This window comes from Brachyistius frenatus, unplaced genomic scaffold (genome assembly GCF_029030835.1).
Source record: "Brachyistius frenatus isolate BFR_SWC_R1_liver_20210118 unplaced genomic scaffold, ASM2903083v1 Contig_39, whole genome shotgun sequence".
Classification (NCBI taxonomy): domain Eukaryota; kingdom Metazoa; phylum Chordata; class Actinopteri; family Embiotocidae; genus Brachyistius; species Brachyistius frenatus.
Window position 1 is genome coordinate 583,763 of NW_027210638.1, and position 25,754 is coordinate 609,516.

The window sequence follows — 25,754 nt, forward strand, 5'->3', positions numbered from 1 at the left end:
GTGAAATCTACGCCCTTTATGGGCCTTGGATGGTAAAATATTTTTTAAATTAGAGGCAGTCCAGCGGTGTAATGTGGCCAGGAGTTTCAAAGGCCCCGTAAAAATGACAGTGGTTGTATGAATGAGGTGCATCTTCAAAGCCAGGAGCAAAAGACACGCCTATTTCTCTTCTAGAGGTCTTTCTAGCTGCGCTCCTCTCTCGAGCCATCTCTATCTTTCTGATCACAGATAACCGGGAAATGATGATGCACACTTAGTTCCATTATTGGAACTAAATGGCCAAAGAAAGAATATACAGAGATCAAAGAAGTGACAATGGAAGTGTGAGTAGAAGGATTGTTAGTAAGCGTCAGTGCTATTACCAGCACAGTCATCTGCCCATACAGATATGCAGTATGTTAGTTACCATGGTGACCATATGTGGCTATTATGGTGTCCACCAATGAGGGCGACCAGGTACTGAAGAAAACAGGTGCAGTTATACACACACACGCATACAGTATATAAATAACTCTCCCACCAGCATGCAGTCCTGCAGAAACAACTCAAACATGACATCTTCTTCAACTCAAGTACACAATCCTGTGTTGGAGTGTGTGTATGTGTGGGTGGGTGGGGTTAGAGGAGGGTGACTGAATTCAAGCAGGGTGGGGGGGGGGTCTGACTTCAGCATCACTGTCTTGATTGGAACTGCTCGCTGTGAGATGCTGACATGCTGTCTGAACTCACTGGGTGTGCGTGCACGTGTGTGTGTGTGTGTGTGTGTGTGTGTGTGTGTGTGTGTGTGTGTGTGTGTGTGTGTGTGTGTGTGTGTGTGTGTGTGTGTGTGTGTGTGTGTGTGTGTGTGTGTGTGTGCGTGTGACTATATTCAGCATCAATAACGTGGCTTCGTGACAGATCACAAGTGCATTTTTCTTATTGACTAACCCATGAGCCAAGCTACCAGCACTATTTGCGCCATATACTGACAGACCAGCCAGACAACACGCACACATGCACACACAGACATATACATGGTGACAGCATCATACGTATAGACAGCCCACCAACAAAGCCATCTGTGTGGGCAATGCATGTGTGACATTTCTGATAGGCAGGGAGGTTTGAGATGACAGCCCTGGTGTATGCACAACACCATTCACACACACACACGCACACGCACAGACTGCATATCCCATTGTACCTTACAACCTACACAAAAAGGCCCAGGGCCACTGATGAGAGCCTAATATTGCCTGTGTGAGGAAAGAAAGCATTAAAGATGGGCAGGGGAGCAGGTAGGCAGGTGGTGTTTGTGCTGACTGAGCCTACAACATTGTGTGCACCCGGGTCTTTCCATTTCAATATTAGGTAAGGCTGCAGAATACAGACATTTAAAATGGATTTTGGCAGATAACAATACTGATGAAAGGAAAGAAATGCATTTACAGCCGTATTGATTGCGTGCAAAGAAAAGGATTAGGAGTAGAAAGACAGCAGAGAAGTTAGTGAAAATAGTTTTTTAAGGTATGCACATTCAAAGTCAGGAGAAAAGGAAAAACAAGGTTATAAGAAAAAAGATGTTTAGCAACAAAGGGGGCTGGGATGATTGGATGAAGATACTGCAGGTAAGAGAGTGGGGAGGGAGTAATGGAGGGAGGGGGGTCATTCTTGTACTACATTTCATTAACTTCACAGCCATAAGTGAGGATATAGTGGAGACCAAAGCTGGAGAGGGAGACATGCTCACCGATGATCCCATTAGGCTGAAAAAGGGTAATACAGAGAGATGGGGGAGGAGAGAAATAGCAGGGTAATGCTGAAATCCACAGGGAAAATGGTAGAGGGGGTTGAGGAAAGGGAGGAAGAAGTAAAAGAGGATAAAAAATGAAAATGAAAAATGAGGGAGGTGTAGCGAGGTAGAAGTTGATGGAAATAGCACCTTTGAAAACGGTTGATAAAATCCATTAAAAAGACTTGAGCTCTTAGTTCGGTCTCACCACTGTGCTGGACCGAGGATATAGATTTAACTCATATATTACTGCAAGTTCAGGAAACTTGAAAAATCCCTATTAAAGCATAGCTCCTGGTGATTTTAATATGATGGGGATCATTTGCAATGTTTGATTGGAAACATGTGAGCAGTCAGGCATTTTTTAAGCTATTACATGTCCAAATAAAATAATCATAGGCTAATGTGGCTTGGCTTAATTAACTGAACCAATATAAATGCAGACCATTATTTGTGTTATTATAATTGGGCTAATCACTCATCCAAATGATTAACATTCAGAGAACTTTGGAAGTTAAATATTGCTTTTGTCAAGTAACACAAGCTTCTTTGCAGTTGCGGACAAGTTGGGTATTGTGCCACTGGAGACTGTTGTCAGGATTTAGTCTTTTAATAATATGGAAAATTCATTACAAAATAATTATGGCTTATATATTATGAGAGAAATATGAGAAAAAGCAAATAAAGCTCTTCCAAATTTTAGGGTGAATAAAGAATAGCGGCTTTAAGGCATATTTAAACTTGCCCTGCAATCTACTGCACAGCTAAATGAGGTAATCCATCACTTAATACTTCTAATAATTTGACTGATTTAATAACTAAATCTGCAAGTTTAAAAAGAATAAGACCTATCCTTGGGAGAGTGTTTCTGGATCATACAGCTAGCAAACCATCAAAACCTAATGCATACGCATCTATTTCTATCTAAGACAAGAGCATGTGAAAGGTTACTATATGGCATTTTGTGAAAAATAATTAAATATTAGGAGAATAACATCAGTAAGTACAGTCACAATGACTCCTGACAAGAAGAGAGTTACATAAAGTTGGTTGCGGTTATTATGATATCCATTTCAAATAGAGGCGTAGAACTGGTTCTTCTCAGCAGTGTAACTCATCTGCTCATCAGTGATAAGGTTACTGATGTCCTATAGGGGACAGCATGTTGAGGAGAAGAACCTGATGAAGGTTAAGCCCCACACACCCCGATCTTAATCACTGTCATTAGCTCCACAGGCACCTCCACTCTGACCCCATCACATCAGGCCCTCAGAGATTAATCACACTCACAGGCTATCACTGTAACACATGCTCGCTAACAGAGTAAGCGTGTGGCATGTGCATATTCATATGTGATGCATTACTGAAGTCCTACCGAGAGGTCTGGATGTGTATTTGCCTCATCTGAGGGTGATTAAACAGCATCACATCCAAAGCTTTTTATCAGGTCCCACTGAATAATCCTCCCTAATGAACCCCTATGTGTATGCATGTACAAATTTGTGCATGAGGCAGTAAGTGCATATACTGAGAGCTGAGCAGTAATTATTATTTTTTTTTTTTTAAAGGGCTGCACAGCGGCTGTGGGTGCAACGTGAACTCTGGGTTTGAGGCCACAGGGGCGCTGTGAAACTGCACACACAAATGAAAACATCCAAGCATGTACAAATCCCACTTTTCAAGAGATACAATTTAAAAGACATTTAAACAACATTAAAAATCACAAGCTGCCCAGAAGCTGTTTTTGAAATGAGTACCATTCATTTGCTTTAGCCATTAAACTGAGACATCCCCCAAAGGGAGACCAGTAATCACTTGGTGCAGGGCTGCTTATATATGACCAAATAGAAAGAGGACCCTTCTCACCCTCTCCACCAAACACTCTTAGGCTCTCCATAAGACATCAGAGACCGCCGTGTGTGTGAGGCGCCTGTAAAGGCAAAGGTCACGTCGGGCAGAGCTTCTGTGTGAACCAGAATAGGCCTGATGCGAGTCCTGGGACTTGCTTAATGAATCGCTCCGTAGTCTGGACACATATCCACAGGCCCCAGGAGAGGGCCTCGGTGAGCTCTCTGTACTTGTCTCTCACCTCCAGACCCTCGTACATGAGACTTCTCATACGTGACAAAGAAACTGCTACAGTATAATTCAGAGGGAACGAGAGAACTTCATTAAAGAGATCTTCAAAGGGGACAAGGGTAGCAGAGAGGGTCTTCTCCTAAAGTCAAACAAGACGAGGGGGGTATCTTAACTACCTCTTCTCAACAAGGGGAAGAATTAAGGGACACAAGGTTTTTTCAAAGTTCAACCCTGCTTTCATTGCACTGGTTTGATATACAGTCTACAATATGATGTATATGTTTTTCAGAGGGAGCAGTGAGGCGTTCTGTGTCCATGTGCGGCTCGGCCTGTTTACAGTGTGTTTAAAGCAGAAGAAAATGTGTCTTTTAATTAAAAGATCCAGTTGATTTAGGGTTGTGCTTAGGGAGAGACAGCCAGTGAAAGGGAGAGGCAGAGCAGGAATGAAATAAGAAGAGAGGAGGTCCAGAGTAAGGCTAACACACCCAGCCAACAAGCACATCTCTCTCAGGTTTAATGAGGCTGATCTAGCTTGGACCCCCTTCATCAGCTGCTGCGATAAATTCTGGAATAACAAATCATTACACACGACTCAAATTATGTCTGTCTGCAGATGTATTCCTGTGGCTGTCTGTCTCGTGTCTCGCCTTATCTTTCAGTGCTAAGAGAGCGGTCAAAAAGTGCTGATGCACACTGAGGGATATGCACGAATACAGAGCGGGACACACACACTTAGACAGGAAGACAAACCCACCCACACACACACAAAACGGGCTCCTCCAGGTAAAGGTTTGAATATTTCATAAAGTCTCATTAAGGAGTGAATATAAGAGGTTGAAGTATAATGACACTGGCAAACACAGAGTAATAAATTCAAGTCCCATGCAAGCCTAATCAGCCCAAGTCGTACAGGCAGTCACAAGCTTAAGGGCATCAGAAACATGAGCGCACAACACTGAATGTCCCCAATTTACAACTCGGAGGCTGAGGCATCTCCTTCGTCTGTCTAAACTTTTAAAAGAGTGTCTCAGTCTCTCCTCATAAAAAAGACACAGTCTTTTTTTTTCCATTGTAAGGAAAGAAGTGGTGGGCTGCACTTTTCTTTTATCTCACACAATGCAAATGAAACAAACCAAAAGATACTTGCATCAACACACAGCATATAACCAACACTGGCTGTTAATTTATGATTCGTTTGAGTGGTTTATACAGCAAAAATGCTAAATATTGGTAAGGTGAGGCTTTTCTTTGTATCATTGTAAAACTAAAAAAAACTTTGTTTTTGGACTATTGCTCAGAAAATACATAAATATATATATACTGCTCAAAAAAATAAAGGGAACACTTAAACAACACAATGTAACTCCAAGTCAATCACACTTCTGGGAAATCGACCTGTCCAGTTAGGAAGCAACAGTGATTGTGAATCAATTTCACCTGCTATTGTGCAAATGGAACAGACAACAGGTGGAAATGAGGCAATTAGCAAGACAACCCTATAAAGGAATGGTTCTGCAGGTGGTGACCACAGACCATTTCTCTGTCCTCATCCTTTCTGGATGATTTTTGGTCACTTTTGCATTTTGCCAGTGCCCTCACCACTCAGAGGTAGCATGAGGCGGTGTCTACAACCCACAGAAGTTGCTCAGGTAGCGCAGCTCATCCAATCGAGCACATCTGGGACATCGTGTCTTGTTCCGTCCACCGACGCCACGTCGCACCACAGACTGTCCAGGAGTGGACTGATGCTTTGATCCAGGTCTGGGAGGAGATCCCTCAGGAGAACATCCGTCGTCTCCTCAGGAGCATGCCCAGGCGTTGTAGGGAGTGCATACAGGCACGTGGAGGCCACACACACTACCGAGCCTCATTTTGACTTGTCTTGAGGAATTTCCACAGAAGTTGGATCAGCCTGTGATCTGATGTTTCCACTTTTTATTTTGAGTATGATTCTGAATCCAGACCTCCATGGGATAATGATTTTGATTTCCATTGATCATTCTTATGTTATTTTGTTCTCAACACATTCCACTATGTAATGAATCAAGATTTTCAACTGGAATATTTCATTCATTGAGATCTAGGATGTGTTGTTTAATTGTTCCCTTTAATTTTTTTGAGCAGTGTAGATATAGACATCACTTTGGTATATACAGTAAAAAAAAAAAATTGACAAAAACCTGCCATATTTTGTATAAATTTGACATTCATGTAACACTCATTCATGTCACTCATTGACAAAATGCTCTCCTTTCACCGGCGTCCACATATCCTGTGCACTCTTGGTACCATTTAGCCATGCATCAATTAGTTACTCTTTTTCTGCACTTTATAATACAATATTAAATCAAATTTCTTACTATGTGATTTGTCATTGCAGCTTTAGTCTGACAAAAAGGAGAGCACTATAAAATGTTGGCATACACATTACTTAGAGAGTTAAAAAAAACAAAAAAACTGACGGATGATAAAATGTGCACATTAAAATCAAACTCTTACTTTTCTCTTATATCATCGTCCAATTACTATTACCATCTTCCCTAGTGGTTTGTTACATGAAGTATGATGATACATTCATTCTGCTCAAATCAGTCTTTACAAGCAATTACCGCCACTGGCCCATAAAGCCAGCACAGGGTATGCTTCTTCCATTAGACGTACTATGATAGCCTCTGTTCACATCAAATTAGCCCATTTACACACGTCCCCATAAACTGTTGTGTGCGATTTTCTATTTTTAATGTAATAAACGTTTGTTTTCTTTGCATCACGGCCACCATGAGTAAATGAGTGCCTTCTGCACTGTGTGTGAATTTGTATTTTTTTTTACATTCGTACTTACTTGTATATTAGTGACATGGCAAGTGTCTTAAAATGTATGAGCATACTGCAGATTGGCAGGTATATAATGCAAGGGGAGTGTATGTAAAGATTTAATTGAATCCCTTCTGCTGCTATGCAGGCCCACAGCACTCTGGCTTATCCAGCCCTGAATTGCTGCCAGTGAGATCTAATCATACTGCATGAAATGAGCCCTACCTGAGCAGAATGGCAGTACGAGGTCTGGAGGCTGCAGGGGAATACCTCCATTAGACACAAAGCAAGGAAACAAGGGAGACGGAGGAGGAAGGGTCAAGAAGGGAGGTGGTGGCAAGACTTATGGGGAAAAAAAGAGTGTAATAGATACAGAAATAGAAAAGAGCTTGAACAGTTTCTACACGTATAGAAAGGAATAGTTTAGCTGCAATATCAATTTATTTTGCTAAATAATAATGTAGGTTCTTAGTTTTCTCTACACTATAAAAACAGTCATTGACAATTGTTTCTGTTAAAATTTTCAGTCATAATTTTACATAATTTAATATCATGAGCCTATACCAATGTCATCACTGTTAATGTTCTGTATAATGAGGGATTGAGAACTCAGACTGTAACTAGTTGGTTGGGGATGTTTGGCTGTGGTGCATTGACAAGAATGAAAGGACCTTATTTTCAACAAGGTTTTTTTTTTTTAGTTTTTTTTATCAATAGGAACTTCTACAATAAAACAGAAACAAACACAATGATAGTAGGCTACTGACTAGAAGGGCAAGTGCTAATAAACACTAATAGAATTCCTTAATATTCTGTGTGATAATCATCGCGTCACATTAGCTGAAGACCGCTTTCATTGTAGGGCACCGGAATAACAGTTATGACATTTACAGTCTCTGATTGACCATTCGTGTGGCTAGTGTTAGCGAGCCACGGAGGCTACCAATTTAGTCAGCTCGCAGGCGGGTAACGCGATGCCGCAAATGCGAAGGAAAAAGACGAGGCCGTTGGTAACATCAAAAATTTGTATTGTTAAATTAGACACACTCTGACTAAAAAAATGACAATATATTAACGCGTGATCGGACAAGAAATGAACCTCCATGTCCCCCACTATTTCTGAAAAAAAAAATCAGCAAACACCTCACAACTTGTGAACTTCCAGAAAATTCTGAGGTCCCAGTCAGGAATACCGCAAGAAGGCAGCCAATTCATATGAACTCTTCTCGTGACACAGTCAATATAACTCTATCTGAAGGCACCATTTATGCCGATCAGTGGGCTTCCAAACCAATCATATTTAAATCACTAATATGCGCAACATTCACACAGTTCTGCTTGCATGTTTCTGAATGCATACATGCATGCATGATGTATATTTGATGTAATAATGTATGACCAGCAAACTCCTCGCAGTATGCACACTCCCTCATCATCCGACTATCACCGCAAACTACAACCGAACATGAGGATTGGCACTTGCGAGTGTTTTCAGGCGAACCACTAACAAGAACATTGTTTGGTTGGTGTCTGCCACCCAATCCAGTAACTATCAGTGGGCAACTCCGTCGTGGTACTCCGATTTAAATGTTTCCAAGGCAGTATCTTCTAAGAAGATGCCGTAAGTAGACGTAAACCAAAAATGTTTGATCACCCTCTGTTTAATAACAACCCTGAGCAAGCTGCAACTGCGTGTCCACCAAAGCAGACAGGTGGAGAGAGCCTCAAACAAACCCAACAGCAACTGCCATAATGATTATACTAATACGCTCATCTGAGTCATGCGGCGCCACTCGCAGACCCGCATATGTCGTCAGTTTTTCTAAAACGCACAGTACGGCATATATGCGGGGGCAAATGGACATGGGCCCTGTTGGTACACATTTCATGCTCTCATTATACAAACCCTAACACACTAAAACAACACTGAGGACAGACATGGCAGCTGACCGACCACAATGACAGCTTTCTCGCGCACGGCCACAATCATGCCCTTAGCATGCGAGTAGCACATGAAAATGTGTCTGTGTTGCTATGGCTACTGACTCTTCCCATCACAGCACTGAGACCAGGCCTACACACACACACACACACACACACACACACACACACACACACACACACACACACACACACACACACACACACACACAGTACATGTGCAAGTCACAGTATCTACATACATATGCTAACAGTATGGCACACTTTGCAAAGTGCCTGTAATGACAGGTAAACTCTTGTGAGGGTAAATGGAGGACAGGATTGAAGGGAAGAGGAACGAGCTTCCTAAATGTCCTGCAGGCATGGAGAAGTGAGTGTTTGTGTGTCCTCAGGCTATGCAACAACAGCAATCCTCTGTGGCTGCATTTCTGCCAGTGATGATGTCAGAGCTCTGCTGCAGTCATTCCTGTAGAAACTCAAACAAATCATCCACAACACACCTGTCTGTCTGTCTGTCTGTGTGTGTGTGTGTGTGTGTGTGTGTGTGTGTGTGTGTGTGTGTGTGTGTGTGTGTGTGTGTGTGTGTGTGTGTGTGTGTGTGTGTGTGTGTGTGTGTGTGTGTGTGTGTGTGTGTGTGTGTGTGTGTGTGTGTGTGTGTGTGTGTGTGTGTGTGTGCGTGCGCTTGAGTTTGGGGCATCATATGCAACTTGTGGATCAGTGTGGTTGTGTATGCTGGATTTGAATGATAATAGAGGCACTGACCCTGAGAGACGCTTTACTGCTGTTACTCTTTTCTCAGTCAAAAAGTCTTTCCTTCGGTGAGGCTGCCCCCCCGCCTCCCTCCGCCCCTCCCTCCCACCCCCTCTTTGTCAGTCTTATGTTCACCCGTGTCCCATGAGTTACAGCTCTGTTATGTATCGGCAGAGAGCCACTGAAACAGGAACACGCAGTGCACACTAAAACCCGAGCACTCAGACAAGTATACACTAACACGCATGCCTCAGAAACAAGCAGCTCTTAGGGATGAATACAAAATAAATAAATAAAGAAGTCAACCATCCAGGATGAAGCAATGAAACCTTTCCTTACTTCACTGCTTATTCGTCACTCCGTCAACAGTTCCATTAGTCAGGAAAGAGTGCAAAAAAAGGTTAGCAAGACATAAAGAAAGGACAGGAAAAAGCAAGCAAGAATAGTAGACCGAAAAAAAAAAAGAAGAAAGAAAAAAGGAAGAAAGAAAAACTGACACCTGAAAAAGATGTAATGCTTTGCAGTAATAGAGTGCCCTCACTGGGTTGCAAAAGGCTAAAAGGTCATGTGACTAATGGATTATTCGTTCTGTGGTAAGGCATTCATTACTGCTTGTGACCTCACTGCAGTATGAAATTGGATTTAGTGACTCGGGTTGTTAGTTGATTGAATAGAAAAGAAAACTAGATTTTATTTGCCTTTGCAACATAAATGTAAGTGTTTGAGTGTTGGGTCACTTTTAATAATAAACAGTCTAATAATATGAGAATTGATTTAAGATTTTTGATCAGGTCACAGGAGAACATGATGCGTAATACATTGTGAAAATAAAGCACCTGATCTTTGGTGTATTGCTGCCCCCCCCCCCCCCCCCTTCAAAAGACGTTACATCACAATACACAGAGGAAGCTGAATTCTGGTTGGTAGACCGTCAGCCAATAAAACCGGAATAAATGGGAGATTTCAGGAGAGCGTGCTGACTGTATTAAAAGATTTATGCTGCAATACTTTCACAACGCAGTACAGCACTACAAGGCTAGAGATTTTGAGGAAAGTAGCACAGGCTGAACCTACAACTTAGGCCGAAGGATGTAAAAACACAAAGACTCGTACTGGACTCACTGCTAAAAGTATGTCATCTCCCTGTGATCGGTTTTCATCCTAATACACAGCCCTGACGCAGGATTTGACCTGGCAGCGGGCTCAAAGCTCTAACCCATTCTCTGATCGAGTGGCAACACAGAGGAAGCAGTTGGCTTTGGCTGGGCCTCTGCAGTGCCACCTGTGATCCAGGTAGTTTTTCCTGTAAACTGGCATCTCCACTCCCTGTCGTCACCGAACTAAACCTGCCTCCGTTCCTCTCACCATGAATGATGGGCTCCTTGATGTTCCAAGCGGAGATGAAATGAGTTGAGCTAACTAACAAAGTGAAAATTCTCTTTAATCTGGCCAAGTGTTAGAAGTCAGCGTCATAAAGACAAGCAGCCAGTGCAGGTTGCTGGTTTGTGACCAGTCATGCTCATCTAATCTAATCTCATTGAGGACTGTCTGCTTCACTTCACATGCCAAGCCACATCTCAGGTGTTTCAGCCATGGGCGAAATCGTGCTTCATAGCCTAAAGTGCAGACAACGTAGCACGTGGCAGTTAAAGAAACGAATCACAATTACTCTGCCCCTGCCATCTGGGATGTGCTGTGCTCAGTAAATCAGCTCACATTTTCATTCATCTACTATTTCTTGGAAAACAGTCCAAAGGGAGTTGCCAGCAGGTCTGCCAAAGCAAAATGCTCTGGTTCATGCAATTTAAAAGTCATTCATTCAATGTATTTAAACTGGAAACGCAATAGTACTTCCCTAAGCAAAATTTTCCAAGCAAACTGATTCACTTTCTTAATGACAAAGCAGCCTTGGAGAAACAGCATATGAAATATGTACATTTAAATAAGTTCTATATTTCAATCCTAAAACTACAACCTTTTACTTTTCAAATAAACTTTAAATTTGTAATATTCTTTACACTTGATTTACTTATCTAATACGTTTTTTTTTTCCTTTTGTCTGATGATGCTTTCACATTTTGTCTTTTTGTTTTCAATTGTCTTGTTCATGAAATGTGCTTTAAAGATAAACTTGCCTTACACAAACTGTTTTAGTGTGCATCTATGTGAATAAATATTCTTTTTTTTCATTTAGATTAACAAACTAAAAAATATATCCACTTATTGTTGAAACAGGAACATTCACAAAATGAAATCTATTACCAGGAGGAAGTGTTTAAATACACCAGACATATTTTACAGGAAATATTACAAATCTGTGAGTGATTAAGTACCAAAATTAAAATTACATAATAACCCACCTACATAAACTTTAAAATCATGTAAAATGTTGTAATGACAGAATAAAAAGTTGTTTTGGTTTTTTTTTCATTTAAATAAATAACCTGTAAAGCAGCAGTGTTATGACAATCGTTGCCACGTGAATTGTATAAATGTGATGTCGAAATTTAGAAAACTGTACCAAAGTCAAGGTCACCGGCCCACTCCTCTATTTGTTAACGGATAAGGTACAGCAGGACAGACAGCGTTGGGGGGGGGGGGAGGGGGAGCACAGAGCTTCCCCCCTGATCTGAGGACAGCCTGCCAAGGCTAGCTGAGCCGACAGCAACTAAAGCCGAGGCTCCCCACATGTGCTAATCTCCCAGATTTAAATGGGAACACAGCACACAGCGCAGAGCACAGAGCAGGGCAAGCCGGTCTGATCCACGACCGTATGTCTGAGCACACGCGCAAGCCCACGACCTGCGCACGCACGCACACACATACACATGTGCCGTACATGTGAAAGCACATTGCATACATTCATTCATTCTGACTGATTTCCACAGACGTGCAAACAGAAATAAGAGAGGTGACAAGCTTGCTTGCTTGGATAGCGACAGAGGATTTTGCAATCTGACTGTTATGATGCTAAATTCAGATTGCAGCCACTTAAAGAGCTGGAGAGCGAGAGAAATGAGAGCAACAGATACAGAGACAGCAATAAGTGAGAGGAGAGAGAGAGAGAGAGAGAGCGAGAGCGTATTCCCTTTCTTTCTTCATGAGGGAAGACTGGGAACCAGCAAGAAGCAGTGAAACCATGACAACCAGACAACCAACCTTGGCAACCAACCCAGCGTTCTCACAGTCAGAGCCAGACAGGCGGCTCAGCAAGGGTTAATCTGAACTGGGTGAGAGAGGAGAGAGAGACACACACACACAGGCTGATTAAGCCCACTGCTGTGTGCACAGACATGTAATGCACAATATGTCTTAAATGCCCCAAGTTGACAAAGAACAAAAGACATGGCAGCTGACTTGGGTCGTCTGACTGGCAGCGTCAAACGTGCACATAGACTGAGGGCTGGCACAGAGATGTCTAAAAGCAAAACACCACACGTGTTTTGCCGAAGCAACGGTGCAAATTCATATCTAAATGCAACCATTTGGGGGCGCCGTGAAATGAGAAATTGTGTGTTTCTGCTCGCATTCTCTCTACTGCGCTGGGGAAACGAGCAGCGTGAAATCCTAAATAGCATGAGATGATAACGCATTAGGTGAAACACAGAAGCTGCACTTGAGTGAGAACCTCAGTGATAGAGAGAGATGGACAAAGTAAAGGGAAGTGATTGTGTCTTTGGGTGTGTGTGTGCGTGTGTGTTTGGTTTGTCTCGGTGGAGCTGAGGGAAAATGGACCATAGCACCATGTCATCCTAACCTGATTCTTCATGCTATATAACGTGGTAGAGAAACAGTGACAGTAGATGTGTCGAGTTAGGATGAGAACCAAATAAGATGCGATGGGGCCTGTCCAAAAAATACACACATAAATGAACATACTCGTTCATGATCTTCCACAGACACTATTTCAGCACTTCTACACTCATTCAATGACGTCCCATTTAAAGACTGAGCCCTATTCTCCTCTGGAGGTCCGCAATAGAGAGATGAAAATCGGGGAGGAGGGGAGAATAATGAAGAGAATGATCAATACTTTGCCTTAATTAATAACCTCCGCTGCAGTCAGAGCATTCAAGACCGCTTCATGCTCTCTCAGTTCAAGTTGTTTTTTTTTCCTCCTTCCCTTTTTCGTCTACTCCTCCTACTCCTCGCCTTTCTCCTTCTCGCTCCTCCCCCCCAGTTCTCCACCTCTTTCCTCATCATTAATCTCTGAAAATCGTTGGCTACGTACATTCCTCCCAATCGATGCAATTCCACAGAGGTCTTGTCTGATTTACCACATGGCTGAATCCCTGTATGAATCTTGACTGGCCAGGCGATGAGGGACAGCGAGGGAGAGAGACAGAGCAAGGCGGATGAGAGGAGAGGCGCATTAAATGACAGAGACCATCATCATTATATAACCTCAGCCAAAGTCACAGATAGTAAAAAGACTACAGGCAAGTCCTGTTTTGACTGACTCAAGGAGTAGCTTCTGTGTGTGCATCCTTAACCGTGCCTAGAAATGACCTTAATATTGCTGCGACACAGCCTATATACACAGAGGAGGGTATATATATTCATAAAAGCTCACAAATGGGTAACATATGTAAAGGCTGAGAGACAGACACGCTCGCACAAAAGCCTCCCACCATTTAGGATACATTTCAGGGCTGAGGGAGCAGGCCTTTGGCTTTAGCCAGACAGTCAAACAGCTGAGACCATGCAAGCTTGGCTTCCTGCTCCACAGCTCTGATCCAGCCTGCTAACACAGGGCGCTGCCCAGCTGGGAGCAACCCAGCACAACCATTGGGTCAGGGCTTCTCTGACCTGAATCTTTGAACAGGCCCTCTGAAACATGGGTCTATGATCGCAGCCTTTCATTTATCTCCCTCGTGCTCCAATTTTAGGTCAAAGCTGGCAACTTTTTTTCTGGGTAATCTTGTGAATGCAGGGCAGATAGACACCTGTGTTTGAGCTCAACATGGGTTTCAAGATTATTTTAATGGTACAGAAGCTACAGGTCACCGAGAGTTTGAGCACCTGCTCCGCTCACAGGCAACACGCATGTACCCAGATGAATTTAGTTTCCGTGGATTTGCCAAGTGGGTTTTCATTGACAGCATTAACTGAACATGCCCTCCTCACTTGTCATCGTCAGGAATATCATGTGCTGTGAAACAGTATGGATCCTCTCCACCTGACAGGAAATCTTTGAGAGTGGTCATTGATCTGAATCAACCATACCCGACTCACCAGCTATCAATCAACGTCGAATTAACGGTTTTACATTACTGTGCAATGTGCCAGACTCCCAGAACAATCTAGTAAATGTATGCACGTGTAAATGAATGCAAAAGAAAGATAAATGAGGGCTTCTCTTTCACCCTCATACACAAAGACGCACAAGCATAACCCAGCAGTGCAAACGGTGAAATCCATAAGAGTTACAAACTGGCCAGGCGTTAGCTGACATGGAGACGGCGGGAACAGCTGGATGCTGGCTTAAATGCCTTGTAAGCCGAGTGAACCCAGAACAAGAACTCTCCAGCAGATAGACAAAAACAGAGGGAGATAGAGAGAGAAAGGCAGAGCAAGATACAACATCACAGACAGCTTTTTGTCAGATGAACAGTCGATATGAAAGTCCCTGAAGCACAAATGATTCCACTCTCTAAACGTCAACCAAAGAATCAAGGAGCCGACATAGCAACCTCCAACTCTTAGCCTGTCAATAGCCTAGTCTAGCAAAAAAAACAGGGACTTACACTGCATTAACGCGTCGTGTTTTCCAAACTACAGGCCCCCATGTCTCTAATCAACAGCCTTCAGGAACAAAGTAAAGGCAAAGCAAGGCAGTGTTTTCCAATGCATTAGGGAACAGAGCGGTGATTCAGCCCGTCTTAAGTCAGCACACTGGCAAAAACACAAATCCACCATATTCAGCTTTGTCAATCAAAGCTTTAAGATTCTGAAATACAACAAGGCTGTTACTGCAAATCCTGCGGTGATGGAGATATTAAAGTTCTACATTTTAATAGGTGTTTTAATAAGTGTTACCTCAGTTACTGTGCCATCAGGACGTCGAACAAAGGATAATATAGAGCATTATATAGACAGGCAGTGTACGGGGCTAACTCAGTGTTTGAAGAGGTTGATTGGCAATTTTGAGGTAGGCCACACACATATAGTACAGGACCTATACCAAACTGTCTTGTACACACAATGCCCCGGTCAGGTTCAACCACTGAAGCACAGTAACACTTGAAATGGCCTCCATACTTCTGTAGTTTCAGCCCCAATCAGTAGCCAGCCATGCAGACACTCCATATCTATAGACCCTTCAGGCCCCAATGCACACCTGACTAAAAAGGGGTTGTCCATATAGTCTACAGAAACTGAAGAGAAAGAAAGAAAACTAAGGGGAAAGAGTGGTGTACACAAACAAGAAAAAAAAAATCACTTTAAAATGATGCGTTCTACTATTTTTACTATCATTTTTGCAGCAAAACTGTCGATGGAGCCGGTCCTATACAATTGAAGTAGCATAGTGACCTGGAGGTGCCAAGTTGCTAAGCTTGAACGGGACAGGCCATGCTACCTTCGGGCCACGTGAGTGTGTGAGTTCGAGCCATGAGGACTTTGGCTGTGTAGGGGATTAGATCAGGAAGCCAAACCTGAACCACGTGTGTGTATGTGTGTGTGTGTGTGTGTGTGTCAGGAAAAGGCCTAATCACTTAATGAACACGGAACAGCGCAACTCCTCTGAGCAGGAGAGCCAGATCAACCGGAGACCTTCCGCTTTCTCCCCTCTAATAATACCAGCCAACCGCAACCTGGGAAAACCTCGCAGGGGATTTAGCTCACTGGACATCCCAGCTGCCACTCATGATCCAGCCCGGCCCATTGGGCGCTCACAGTTGCCAGGCCAGGCCATTTCGTGGGGCCCCGGGAAAAAGATCTGACAGATTAACGACTGGTTAATGGGCGACTGGGATATTATGCACTGTCATTAATCTGAATAGGTTTGGCATGGACTAGCTGCACACACGCCAGTAACCAAATGATTTTTCTAACACAGAACACTGACACCCCACATAATGCTGGGCCGGCTTGTTTCACTGCATTAGAAACGCAAAAATGTAATTGAAAAAAACACGCCAAAAGAATTCACAATAAATATGTTATTCAATAAGGAATTTCTGTCTGCCTGTTTTTCAAAGTGAAAGTTAAAATTGTTTGAGGTGAAGTTTGACACGAGTTATATTCCACACAGACCTGTAGCTTTCATTCATACACTTCCGTGGCTCCGTTACCTGAAGCGTGCAAGAAAAATGCTTCAAAATCTGCCCCACCGCTCACGTAAATACAAAACTGAGCCACAGATGATCTCAGTGACACCATATAATTAAACGTCTGTGCCCGGCCGACCACAGCATCAGCTCCATACCACCGTAAACACCCCTTAGATACTCTTGAGAGCAATCTGAAGGAAAAGTGCATCTGGCTCCAAGTGAGATATCTTCCTGTACACGCAAATGATATAAACGTGAGTAGCAGGAGAAAGGGAGACTACCAAAAGGTGCTTTTAATACTGCATTTGGTATTAAATCGTTAAAGAAAAAGAAAAAACCAACCGGAACACAGGAAAACAACCTGCAATGTTAATTCCCATTGTTAGATCATACGGACATCATACAGCCCCCGTTAATGAAGAGTGAACACTGGCCAGGTGAATTAAATGACCAGGAGGATATTTTTGAAAAAGCATACTGTCAGAGAGAGCGCGCGCACGCTCGCACACACATGGCTGCTCAGCATGACCAGCTGGACCGGGTATGGGAAGTAACGCCTATTGTAGCCATTTTAGACAACAGATGGGAGGAGAATCTATCGGCAGATAGGAGGAGAGGAAAAGTCTCTGACTCTCGATCTTTTTAAGGGTTGGTGAGCTTCGAGAGCATGCTGCATCACTCCTGCTATTGCTGCCTACACAGGGGCTGTGCCTGCCTCTTCCTTTCACATGGCTCCACTGGCTGCATGCGCTTGACCGCAGTGGATTCTCACTGTCCGGTCACCAACGCTGTCAAAAGGGCTGAACGGCCAGATTGCACAAGCGTCACCTAAAAGAGCATGACATCTTATGGAAAGAGGTTCTCTTTCGCCATTCATTCTACGGTACAGGTGCTGTGCAACTTTAGAAACTGCAGTGTCATTGCTGTCTGGAATGAGATAAAGCATGTGCTCCTTTATTCAGGAAGCCCACTTTCATCCCCGGGGGCATATGAACATAGATTAGCGTCGCTCTTATTTCCCAGCTCTGTGAGCCGCTCACGGTGTGATCTGTCAAGGTGGGACCTTCTACTCAGTACCGGAGGAAACCCACGTATTGCAGTCAGAGCCGAGAGGAGAAACGCCTGCCTCCCTCCTTGCAAGCCTGCGGACTAAGAATAGATCAATGTATCAGGCAAATCGGGATTACCAGCGTTGTGCTCCAATCACGGAACGCTCACTCGCTCGCACAAACAGAGGGGAGCCGGAACGCAAAAAGTTCATTTTCATTGCTCATCACACTGTCATCATTTCTGGTGTTGGACGGTTTCCACGCTGCTCTGCTCCTCCTAACACACACACGCACACACACACGCACACACACACACAGTCCACCGCCAACGCACAGCCACCAAACCCGATGTAAAGCAACATCACCCAAATCCTTCCTCGCCCCACTGTGTGAACAATGATTATGTCAGATCACCGGTGAAATAACAACCCCCTCAATTCCCCCACAAGGCTGGGCAGGTGTTTGTAACTAAGCGGTTAGTTATTTATCACCTGCAGACACCCAGCCGGCCAAATTTCAACTCGCTGCGGAGCGCTCCGAAAATAAATTGTGCAATTAAAGGAGATGCAGTGAGCAAGCTGTCCCAACTAACCTGTCTGTCCTTTTCCAAGCGTCTTCTCCAAACGGTAAGGTCCCACGTAATTGGCGTGTTGGGCACCGCTGTTGTCTTTACCGGACGATGACATGTCGAATCTTCGTGAAAATTACACACTTTATAATAAAGCGCAGAGAATTGAACACTCCTCGCTGGAGCTCCAAGCCGCCGTTGTCTCTCCTTTAACTCCACAGCCTCTTCTCTTTCCCTCGCTTTCTGTCTCCTTTTCCCTACCTCACTCGTTTGTTTGAGGAGGTGAGGCTCTCTTTCTCTCTCCTCTTTTCTCCTATCGCTGCAGACGAGCCGCAAGTGCCTTGAATATCATTGTGGGTGAAAGCTGCGCTGCCGCTGTGCGTCTGTGGGAGGTGCTGCCGAGCCGTCCCGGATGATTGACAGCGGATCCAGCCAACCGGAGAGCCGAATACCCTCTGCTGCCGCCGCCCCCTTTCTTGTTGCCGGAGCGGTTCTGCTTTTCCTAGAAGATTTGTAGTTTTTGTTCACGAGAGCCAATGACAAAATTGTTTGGCTGACTCTTCCTGGGAATAAACCCGTAAATGAATACCTTTCTGAAAATCAAATAAACCAAATGAAAATAACAACTTTCAACCTGAGATTGTGTGTGTTAAAATGTGGACACCGTTAAAACTATTTAATATGCAATATCATTGAGAGCCACCAGGTCTTGGCTCTAAAAAGGCTCTGACTCAGTAGACGCTCCTTCAACTTCTCTCATGAATTATAAAGTCAATAAGGTTTTACCACAAGTCACAATGGTGTCATTCAATAAAGGCACTCCTTCCCATTAGTTTCCTGCTAGTCCATCTGAAGATCATTCCATTATTAATATGACATTAGTCATCAAAAATAAGAGTGTCTGTTTGATTGACAGGCCTTTGATGAAGTCAGGTTTCCACTACGGTGGGCGGGACATAGTGTCCTTGAGTTCCTGATCAGATGGAGTCACATTCACCGCTCGCTCCTCCCCAGCTTGCAGCTCGTCCAAATCTTGTCACTTCTGGCTCCAAAATGGTAAGATGGGGACAGTCAGAATCCAAACTCAAGGCTTCAGATTGGCAGCTCCCAAACCAATTGGTGACGTCATGGCTGGTTGCCGCTTGGCATTGCCAAGGCGAGGACACCAACAACTGCCTTATATGCCTCATACAGTGTGGAATGAGTCGGTGTTTCTTTCTACTCGCTAAAGTAAAACAAACACTCTATTTTTTAAAATGTCCTGAAACTAACAACATGCACGCGCAGAAAACACAGTTTCCTACACGTCAAAAAAAAAAAAAATAGCAAGAGTTAATTGTTTGGATTGTTTTTACAAAACTTTAGTGACCAGAGAGGGCTCTGACTTCATAACCTAGAAAGACAGCTAATGTGACCCAGCACGCATTTTGCAAAAAAACAACACAGCAAGTCTATAGCTAACATTAGTTAGGTTGTGGGTTGGCAAACATTTGATGCAGATGAAAAGCTAACATGCAGAGAGGACGAGACCGTTACTCCAGCTCCAGACTCTCCTGCTGCTACAGCAAACATCACAACAGCATATCTTGGTAGAAAGTAGATGCTGAACGTTTGTGGGCAGGTGATTTACCTTTAGCTGAGTCCCTGGGCTGTGTCTCTCCTTAATGACAATGACATTACATTGTGGAGTTAGCAAATTGGCATGTAACATATTGTCTTGTCATCCTCTCCCATTTCCTTTCTAACTTCTCCCTCCTCCTGTCTTGTGAATGGACACAGGAGGGGGCTCCTGTGGCTCATTGGCTGGATTAGTGCCATGTGGCTCAATTGGAGACACTTTGTTTTCAATTTACAGAGCCAGGGTTGTGTACAAACACCAGTTGTTGTGGTTTTTCAGCACACACAGATAACTTTCAGACCGTGAATGTTCAACAGATGAATAACAAAACAACCTTCTAGTGTCAAACTCTGACCATACTGCACATGATTCTGCAATCTCCACAACGAAGTGGAAATATCCAAGAGGAATAACAATAAGAAAGACACCGCCGGGGGACTCAAACACTTGTGTTTACTTTGGTTGTGTTTTACCCATTCATGCAAGCAGCCCAGTGCAACCAGGACTCCGACGCAGGAATAAAACTTAATTTGATTTTATCCCGGGTCATTTAAACACATCTTTAATTATGGATATACACAATTAGAGCATAATATTAAATATGATAATTAAGTCTGTAAAACTAGATTTTCACAAGACGCTCCCTGTACTTTAGTAGTCGGTCCAAACTCCCTAATGAGTTTGAAAACTACCAAAGGCAGTAGATGTCGTGAACCTGGGGCTTTTAGGGCCCTGCAGGGTCTGAAGTCCCCGGGCAGTTTCCACTTTGCCCAGTTAATCCAGCCTTGGGGACAGTGAAGAGTGAACTAAACTGAATTGTTGAAGCAAAACCACAATTACTCCAAACACCATCGTTCACTCCAAAGTGTTAGCTTTCATAAATATTCATAGTGACTTTATTTACCGAGGCGCTATTAATGCAGCTAAGAACCACGCTGGGGGCGAGTTTTTTTGTCTCTGTCCTCTCTACTTTCCTTCCGTGTCCTTTTTCGGTGCTCTCCTTTTTACACACCTCTACCTGCCAAGCACGCGTACACATCCCACCAACACAACACGCACAGTGATTGTGAGTGTGTGTAGCAGGGGGAAGAGTGTGTTGGCTCTCTGATTCATTTCACACCCCACTGGTCTGAGACCTGTGACTGTGGCTCTGGCCTCTGTCTGTTCCTCACACCCTGAGAGAGTACAGGTGTCGGGGGACACATGCAGGAGAAACATACACAGAAAGTCATGCACACACACACACACACACAAACACACTATGTAACCTCTAAATATTCTTTAACAAAACAAGCTTGAGGGGGCTGCTGAAATATTAAACAGAAAGAATTGCATCAATGCCCCACTGAGGACATTCCAAAAAGATTCCCAATCTTTCCTCTTTATATTTCTAATAAAACAGACTCTACTAAATTGTGGTGATTGAATTTCAATAATGTATTTGATATGAAATAATATTGCTGGAGTGCATTATCTTTGCAATAATCTTCCCTTCATCTTCCCTCAGAGTATAACATTGGTGAAACATTATACATACCTGTGCTGTGCGGTTAACTTAAACAGGCAGTAACCAACCAAAGGAGGAAAAGAAGCTCCGATTATGTTATAAATCCTGTAAATCGGAGAGAAATGTTCACTCCACTTTTCATTCATGAAGTTTACAAACTGCACATGCCCCAGTTTAGTGCCTTTGAGGTCTATGTTGAGAATGTGTGCTGTATCCCCTGATGCCCTTCATCGCACTGGGAGCCAGGTTTGAGCGAGGAGGTGTGACCCACAGTGTCACCCACGTGATCACGCGGTGCCAGGTGGACAGGGTGTGTGATGTCAGCGCCAGGTGCCAGGTGGGCGCCATCTCAATAATGCATCATGCCCAGCGCTGGCACTGGCAGGCGCACCACTTTGAAGTGTTCCAGAAACATCTGTAGCCTGAGTTTTTAATCACCTTGCCTGTACCTCCCTGCTTCCTATCAATCCATCCTCACGCCTCCACCGTCCTCATCTCTCTCTCTCTCTCTCTCTCTCTCTCTCTCTCTCTCTCTCTCTCTCTCTCTCTCTCTCTCTCTCTCTCTCTCTCTCTTTCCTGCAAACAAATTAATGAGAAGTCTTCTTAGCTCGGGTTTGCGCTCGTGCGTTAGCGTTGGTATGTGTTTGTGTGCATATTTAAATGTGGTAACCCACAGAGCCACCAAGCTGCAAAATTCAATCAGCAAGATAAACTAATTTTGAAAAAGCTCCTTGTCTTCTAGATGTTTGCAGGAATATTCATCAAGGGAAGAATTATCATACAGTAGTGTTAGATACCATCATTTTACCATCAGCTAAATAGCAATAGAGAGCTCCAACACTTCACAGTATGTGGCTACTAAAAGTCTCCTCCCAAACAACTGCGCAAACTAAACAACTCTGTAATGATGGGATCAAAATAATGGAAAAAAAAAACTGTGCATGACCTCTTCAAAAATGAATTAGTTTGTTGATTTTTAATCTTCACATCTCTTTGTTTGCGAGAGAGAGAGAGAGATGTGATGAAAGATTAGGTGTGCCAGAGAGAACAAATAAAAAGGTTTACCAAAAAAGGGGAACATATTTGATGTGCGGCAAGAGTCCAATAACCTCTGGACATGAGAGGGAACCCAGACTGCATAATTACTTTGCCATACTGCCATGTAATGAATAGCTTCATAGCCGAGACTGACCAATTCAGCAGGGGGCCATAGATGCATTAACTTACACTGATAGTGTGCACATACACAATCCCACACCAGCACAGTATTTCCAACCAGGAACAACTGCCACACACACAAACACAAACATCTGAACTCACAGCCCTTCAGGGTTGTACAAACTGGCTATTGCCAGCTAGCTGTGTGCTGGAAACTGTTGGCCGCCTCTGGATTGGCCGACATAGTGTGCTTGATTAATTAACATGTCATCCACATACAGAGAAGACTATTAGTGTTCATCTGCAAACATTTAGAAAACTGGAGGGAAGGGAAGATAAATGAATGAGAGGGCAATGAAGGTGGATTTCAGGATGACCAGACCTCTGCCTGGCAAAACCCACAGTCATCTGTCGGCTTTTAGAGCTCGGGTGCGGCTCACATACTAATGAAAGTGAAGGAGTGGGAACTTTTAAAGAAAGGTGAAAGACATCAGGGACAAAAAGAGAGACAGCAGGGTGGAGACAGTGGGCCTGACATAAAGAATATTGTTACACTTTGGTCATGTGATGCTGTTGTCATGATACAAATCACTTACCCTCTCATTGTAGACACAAGCAATGAGGAGGTCATAAAGCAAGCACCCAGGGGAGACAATACAGCTTTCTCTCTCCAGTTTCTCACACAGATCTCTGTCAATGTTCACATCATCCAGTGAGGCTCACATTTCCATCCTTCACGAAGGTTTGCATGCACATGCTAGTGAGGTTCATAAAATAAAAGGTGAATAGAAAGCGTAACCAAATCCATACACTAATCTAAGCTTTGAGGGTAAAACAAGAAGGATTGTTATGCAGGAATGTGTTGTGCAGTCACACGTATGTAGGGAATAAAGTCTCAGATCCCTTGTGCACGCCTCCGAGTCCGTATGAGGACTTTGGAGTGTGGCGCATGTGAGCCCTCGACACTTCTGTATGCGAATCAGTGGGATCACACACGCAAGCATGCACGCACAGAAACATATATTCCACCATCTAGTAAGTTCATATACCATGATCAGGGGTCGGATGGTGTTCATTTCAAATGTCACTACAGTATGTTAGTTGTACATTGAACAGAGGCTGTAGAGGGAATATTCACCACTGGGAACAAAACTTTGTCTTTTTCTCTCTAATACAAACATGTAGGACAGTGTACATCGTAAAGTGGATGGTGCACACTTACACACAGTTGCACGGTCACACCTCTGCAGCTCCACTGCCCCCTGCTGCCTAGAAAAATGCACATTCTTTCACTCCCTAAACCCCCAACCTTCCCAACAGGGACCTCCATGATGCTCTAATAATAGGATACGGAAACACTGATTGTTCCCCTTCGGTTATGACAATACACACTTTTATAACAATTTCATCAGACGAGATTTCGACAGAGCAACAGAGGCTCTGTATTGGATTATCTGTCACACACCTCATCTCTCTCCACTGACATCATGAAATCACATCCACAGTCATCTGACCCAGTTTGCCTCTGTTTTTTCTGTGTGGTGCTGCAGCCTTCAAGCCCCAACAGCTCTGTTAACAGCCAAATATGCTATAAAAGATTTCTCTGCTCTTTCGTGAGACAGAAAATAGGATCCCTGTATCGCACAGTATAAAACAACTCGAACAAACCCTAAAAATGACTTTTATTTCTTTTAAATTAAATACTGATTTAAAACAGAAATAGGGGGCAATGCACCTGCAACTAACGCCATTAGCTTTAAAAGAATAATTTCACAAATGCATGCACCTCAATGCTTGGACATTTGAAAAAAAAAAAAAAAAAAACACAAGCACAAAGCAAGCTATCCTCTTTAATAATAGTTTTTTGCCATTGTGAAGAACATAATTGCAGTATAAGAAGCAAACTGTTAGTAATGATGCAGAGGGTTTGGCAGTAGCGTTGGATAATTAGGTTGGCTGTGTGTGCGCCTCACTAATCACAGGGACATTTAATGGACGCGTGGGGTGAAGGACTAAAACAACTACATTTAGCTGTAATAAATTCACTGATCATTCATTTAGCATGCACAGTCCCTGTTGTCTCACTTGCTCATTATCAGCTTGAGTTTAGAGAAACACATTTGGAGTACAAGAATATCACAATGTCTCTGTCTATGATTACTCCGTGGTGTAAACTTCATTAAAAGATATCAGTAGCGACGTTTACACTAAATTTAAAATGTGCTTTACAATTTGTATGTAATACAAATCGTATCTTAAACACTAGACAAGCATCGATCATCAGGTGGCCGTTGGTTTTTCTAAGCTTGGTTTCCCCACACATACGGTGGAGCTGTTACAGTGTCCATATCAAGCACTTAAAAGTAGCTATGTCTTTATACCTTTCCCATTTAAGCCTTAGGTAATCCCCTAACTGGCCCACAACTTTACACCCTTATGCATGTTTTGTAGGTTCCTTAGCAGACAGGAGAAAACAAGACATTTTCAAAGAACCGACTATTTGCCAATACCGATTTAGTCCGCGATTAAGAGCACTTGCTTGTGGGGCTGGCTACATAGGTGACCTTTCTCTGTTGTACACTCTCTGAGTACCCTTGAAAATGACTTACACACATACCAAAGCAAGCTTTCCTCTCTAGCCAATTTGAAATCTGCTTCTGGCAATGTCACTCGCTTTAGCCTTCACAACCTGGCTGCCTGTGCTAGCTGCACGATCTAATGGCCTTTCTTAAAAGAAAAATATATAGTACATCATGTATCATGTACTTTGTAGTGTATGACACCAGATTATTAATCACTAACCTTTTCAGAGTCAAAGTCTTTACATTTTTTTATTTATTAAATTCATAAAATGCTTTATCTTTTCAAAAATTAATGTCACTATTGCTTAGGCAACTTGGAGAAAGGATGTATTTAAAGAAATGTGAAACGCTTCAATTGCACAATTCCTAAGAAATGTAATAAGTGTAATAAAACCTACATATTACGGAGAGATGAGGCTGATTTTTTTTCCCCTCTCTTTCCCACAGTGGGAGATTCTAATGCTGCTCAGGGCTCATCAAGAAAATCTGCTTCAAGATGCCGTGTATCAGGGCATCTGGTATCTGGTAAGAAAGTCAGTGTAGCAACGGTGCTGCAATTTGATTCCCAAAATAATCAGGTGTTTGAGCAATGTTCGTGTTTGAGCAAGTTCCAAATATGTTCAACCAATTTATACCAGAATAC

The 25,754-nt window shown here is 43.2% G+C and overlaps 1 protein-coding gene across 8 annotated transcripts in view; it reads right to left on the reverse strand.

The window, feature by feature from the left end:
* The window catches only part of brsk2a (BR serine/threonine kinase 2a), a 164,776-nt gene extending 146,183 nt beyond the window's left edge, over positions 1-18,593 (reverse strand). For 5 of the 8 annotated variants that reach the window (XM_069701869.1, XM_069701867.1, XM_069701865.1 and 2 more), the window contains exon 1: positions 18,271-18,592. In XM_069701869.1, coding sequence (XP_069557970.1) covers positions 18,271-18,364 — 94 coding nt within the window. In that variant the 5' untranslated portion in view covers positions 18,365-18,592. Of the gene's footprint in view, positions 1-18,270 lie in introns of all 8 variants that reach the window. The other 3 variants (XM_069701861.1, XM_069701860.1, XM_069701868.1) reach the window with 2 other exon arrangements.
* Between the last annotated feature and the right edge of the window lie 7,161 nt (positions 18,594-25,754).